This window comes from Protobothrops mucrosquamatus, unplaced genomic scaffold (genome assembly GCF_001527695.2).
Source record: "Protobothrops mucrosquamatus isolate PMUCROS unplaced genomic scaffold, P.Mucros_1.0 scaffold1835, whole genome shotgun sequence".
NCBI classification, from domain to species: domain Eukaryota; kingdom Metazoa; phylum Chordata; class Lepidosauria; order Squamata; family Viperidae; genus Protobothrops; species Protobothrops mucrosquamatus.
The window spans coordinates 273,019-278,175 of NW_015387967.1; the positions used below are offsets into that span (position 1 = coordinate 273,019).

Sequence of the window (5,157 nt, forward strand, 5' to 3'; positions counted from 1 at the left end):
TCCTTCCTTCCTTCCTTCCTTCCTTCCTTCCTTCCTTCCTTCCTTCCTTCTTGCTTGCTTGCTTTCTAAAAAGGAAGATTCCTATAACTTTCATGAAGCTTTAACAGGTAGGAATTCAAAAGGAATTTGCATTTATGTGAGGGGGAAAAAAAACCAGCCTGAGGGGGGGAACTTTATGAAGTTCTTTAGATAGACAGGGGTTGAATGTTTGTGTGTGTGTATGTGTGTGTGTATATATATGTGTGTTTATGTCTGTATATTTATATGTATGTATTTTCTACCCTGACGATGTCGGTAGTGTGGCCGACGAAAGCTTGGTTTTATAGATTAAACATTTATGTTTATGATTTTATCCTGGTGATCACCTTATTCTACTTCACATTATATGTATGTGTATATATGTATGTGTGCGTATATGTGTGTGTGTGTATGTATACACACACACATCCAGTATATGGCATATATACAGGAAGGATTTTGTGAGGAGGAACAAAGAGAAAATGAAATCATGTTGTAGCACATTATTTGAAGGGACTGGAGATCGAGTTTGTTAGAAGTAAAAGGAAGGAATCTGTAGTTGATTTATTTGATCAAGGTTAAAATAGATATATTGTTTTATCTGGTAACCATTAATGGAATTTTGCTAATCAGGATTAAAGGGGAAGCGTTCAGGATTTATTAATAGATAAGAAACAGGATATATATTATATTATATTCAGGATTTATTAATAGATAAGAGACAGGATATGGAACGAAGATATCCTTTTTTGTATTTTAAGAGAAGGTGACAAGTCACTAAAATAGTTTAGACTTGTGAGGAAGGGGAAGTTGTTCCTTCATATCTATTCTTTTTTTCCTTTCCTCTCTACTTTTTCCTTCCTCTTCTATTTTTCTTTTTTCTCTGCACTTTCTACTTTTTCTTCCTTTCTTTTTTCTTTTCTTTCTGTTTTTAACTGTAACACTTAACCAAATCATATTATATATCTATATCTATATCTATATCTATATCTATATCTATATCTATATCTATATCTATATCTATATCTAGATCTAGATCTAGATCTAGATCTAGATCTAGATCTAGATATAGATATAGATAGATATAGATAGATATAGATAGATATATAGATATAGATATAGATAGATATAGATATAGATATAGAGATATAGATATAGATATAGATTAGATATAGATATAGATATAGATATAGATATAGATATAGATATAGATATAGATATAGATGATATAGATATAGATATATTTAAAAACCAGAAAATATTTACTGTTTTTGCATATGCCTCCTTCTTCCCAACCGGCGAAGCAAAGAGTAAATTTTAGGGTGTCTCTCAATACAACAGGACCCCTCTCGCTTCGGGTCCTCCTTACCTATGTGGTCCTCTTCGTGGTGGGCGACTCCTTTCATGCCCCCGAAGATAGCGGCCAACGTCGTCTTGCCCACTCCGCTCTCGCCCAGCAGCATGACTTTGTATGGGCCTCGCCCGCCGGCCGGACTGGCACCGCCATGGCTGCTGACCTCCGGGGAACTCGGCGGAGAGTCCAGCTCGTCCACTGCTGATGCCCTCACCAGCTGGTGTTTGATTGGCAGGGGCATACTGCCGCGGCGAGGTCCCGCCCCTGCCAACACCGGGGGCAACGTCATGGTTGACCGGGAGCTGCCCAAAGGGAGACACGAGAAGGGAGGTTGACCGCAAAGGAGACTTTGCTACCAGATCAGGGTTCTGGGTTTCATCTTCGGCTGGAGGGGATGGGAGACCACCAGGAGATCACCAACCTTTGTAGGGAAAGGAAGCCGTGCCAGGTAGTCCTTGACTTAAGGATCACAACTGAGTCTAGAATGACAGTCCTACATCGTAACAGTCATTAAGCGAGGCACCCAAGCAATTCTGGGTTCTCCTCTCCATGGAGTCACCCAGTTTCCAGATCCTTTTCGGCAATGGGAGACAAGATGGTAGACGTTCGAGACGGGGGTGAAGCCCATATCTGCACCCCTCCAAACTCCCTCAAATAAGGACCCCAATTTCCAACCGTTCTAGACAAGAATTACTTGCAAGAGATGAAAAAAAACCAGAACTCCGGTTAAACCAGGGGTAGTCAACCTTGGCTCTTTTATGACTCGTGGACTTCAACTCCCAGAATTCCTGAGCCAGCCATGCTGGCTCAGGAATTCTGGGAGTTGAAGTCCATGAGTCATAAAAGAGCCAAGGCTGACTACCCCTGGAAACGAACGCACGCCCCTCCTTTCGAAGGACAACCCTTTATTTCAGCGGGCCCGTCTTTTTGATCTAGAGACAGTCCCCAACTTACGACAGTTGAGCCCCAAATTTCTGTTGCTAAACGAAACAGCTGAATTTTGCCCAAATTTTACGGCCTCTTTTTGCCACAGTTGCTGAGGGAATCACTGCAATAATAATAATAGTAATAATAATAATAATAATAATGATGATGATGATGATGATGATGATGATGATGATGATGTTGGAAGGGACTTTGGAGGTCATCTAGTCCAACCCCCTGCTCAAGCAGTGGTTCAGTTAGCCACACGGTCATTAAGCAAATCTGTCTTCCCCCTTGTGACTTTGCTTGTCAGAAGGTCGCAAAAGAGCACCCGGCAAGCGTCGTAACTCTGAGTCAGTTGCCAAGCGTCCGAATTTGGATCACGTGATCCCGGGGACGCTGCGACGGTCGTTAAGGGTGAAAAATGGACATAAGTCACCTTTCTCAGTGCCCGTGGTAACTTCGGTCACTGAACGAATTGCTGTATGTTGAGGATTACCTGTATTTCTTTGATTTTTGTTTTTCAACAGTCTTAGCTGTGATCCTGAATTTTCCCTTTGAAAAACCCAATTATAAACTTAAAACAGTTACGTATATCTTCTGGTCTTTATGAACCACTTTCAAATTTGCCCTGTTTTTGGGCCAAGAAAATACGGTGGCTGCATAGGTCAGGGGTAGGCAACCTTGGCTCTTTTATGGCTCGTGGACTTCAACTCCCAGAATTCCTGAGCCAGCATGGCTCAGCTTGGAAACCTCTCCCTTTCCCCTAGCGTGGCTGGCTCAGGAATTCTGGGAGTTGAAGTCCACCAGTCATAAAAGAGCCAAGGTTGCCTACCTCTGCCTTAGATCATTCAGAATAACAGAGCTGGAAGGGACCTTGGAGGTCTTCTAGTCCACCCCCTGCTCAAGCAGAAGTCCCTAGACCAGGGGTAGGCAACCTTGGCTCTTTTATGACTCGTGGACTTCAACTCCCAGAATTCCTGAGCCAGCATGAGGGAAAGTTTGGCCCTTTCATGACTCGTGGACTTCAACTCCCAGAATTCCTGAGCCAACATGGCTCAGCTTGGAAACTCTCCCTTTCCCCTCAGCATGGCTGGCTCAGGAATTCTGGAAGTTGAAGTCCACGAGTCATAAAAGAGCCAAGGCGGCCTACCCCTGGGCTATAGGTAGTCCTAGACATACCTCAGTTCATTTAGTGACTGTTCGAAGTTACAATGGCACTGAAAAAAGGGACTTACGACCATTTCTCACACTTACGACCGTTGCAGCATCCCCAATGGTCACGTGATCAAAATTCGGACGCTTGGCAACGGACTCGTACTTACGACGGTCGCAGCGTCCCGTGCTCACGTGGTCCCCTTTTACGACCTTCTGACAACCAAAGTCAATAGGGGAAGCCAGATTCATTTAACGACCAGGTTACTAACTTATCGACTGCCGTGATTCACTTAACAACTGTGGCAAGGGAGGCCGTAAAAGGGGGCAAAACTCACTTAACAAATGTCTCAGCAGCATACATTTTGGGCTCAATTGTGGTCGTAAGTCAAGGACTATCTGTATCTCACATCTGACCAAGACCTGCAGGCACAACGATGGTTTATGAGCTCCCTAAGAGATGCTGTTTGGGCTTATTTTCCCAAGGAATCAATCAATCAATCAATCAATCAATCAATCAGAATAGAGCTGGCAGAGACCTTGGAGGTCTTCTAGTCCAGGGGTCCCTAACCGGTGGGCCATTACCGGGCCACAGGACAGGCTGGCCAGTGCGTGAGCATGTGCATGCACACCCCATCAGCTGTGCTAGCACTGCGGCTGCGGGGTGCAAAACCAGGCCACCGCCGCACTGCAAGGTGCAAAAATGGCTGCCGTCATACTGCGGGGTGCAGAAACAAGGTGCACACACATGCTAGCCCCACCCTGTTTGCGGTGCACGTGTGCTCGCGGTCCCGTGCGTGCGCACACACACGCATTTAAAATGCTTCCCCCTCTCTTTTCCTCCGGTCCGCTAACCGACAAAGGTTGGGGTCATCTGTTCTAGGTTACCTGCCTGAGCAGGGGGTTGGACTTGATGACCTCCAAGGTCCCTTCCAACTATTATTATTATTATTATTATTATTATTATTATTATTATTATTATTATTATTATTATTATTATTTCAGACAAGTGGCTGTCCAGTCTCTTCTTAAAAACCTCCAGTGTTGGAGCATTCACAGCTTCTGGAGGCAGGTGGTTCCACTGGTTAATTGTTCTAACTGTCAGGAAGTTTCTCCTTAGTTCTAGGTTGCTTCTCTCCTTGATGAGTCTCCATCCGTTGCTTCTTGTCCTGCCTTCAGGCACCTTGGAGAATAGCTTGACTCCCTCTTCTTTGGGGCAGCCCCTGAGATATTGGAACACTGCTATCATGTCACCCCTCGTCCTTCTCTTCATTAGACTAGACATATCCAATTCCTGAAAGAAGAGCCAACCTGGTTGGTTATCATGGCTACGAAAAACCAAACTGTCATTTGAGACCTAGAAGGCGGCGAGCCGTGTTACTCTCGGCTAACCAAACAATCGGAAGGTGTCACCTGCCTTTTATATAGAATTGGCAAGACGGAAAAGGTGCTAGCAGATACTTTCTGATTATTTTCCTCTTTCTTTTTTTTTGAGATATTTCACTCTTTCAGGGCAGCTTGCGAACTTGTAAAACTGTTAGACACACACACACACACACGTTCACACACACACACACAGGAAATTTCTGAAATGTGTAGAAAAGCAATATAGGAACAGGGTCCTCAGCTTTCAGCCGTTTGTTTAGTGACCGTTCAAAGTCACACTAGCCCTGGAACAAAGGGAATGCAACCGGTCCTCGCACTTA

The 5,157-nt window shown here is 44.3% G+C and overlaps 1 protein-coding gene across 1 annotated transcript in view; it reads right to left on the bottom strand.

Annotated features, from left to right (window-relative positions):
- The window catches only part of REM2 (RRAD and GEM like GTPase 2), a 12,045-nt gene extending 10,384 nt beyond the window's left edge, over positions 1 to 1,661 (bottom strand). The window contains exon 1 of the mRNA XM_015823325.2: positions 1,388 to 1,661. Within this exon, the coding sequence (XP_015678811.2) occupies positions 1,388 to 1,661 (274 nt within the window). The remainder of the gene's footprint in view (positions 1 to 1,387) is intronic.
- Between the last annotated feature and the right edge of the window lie 3,496 nt (positions 1,662 to 5,157).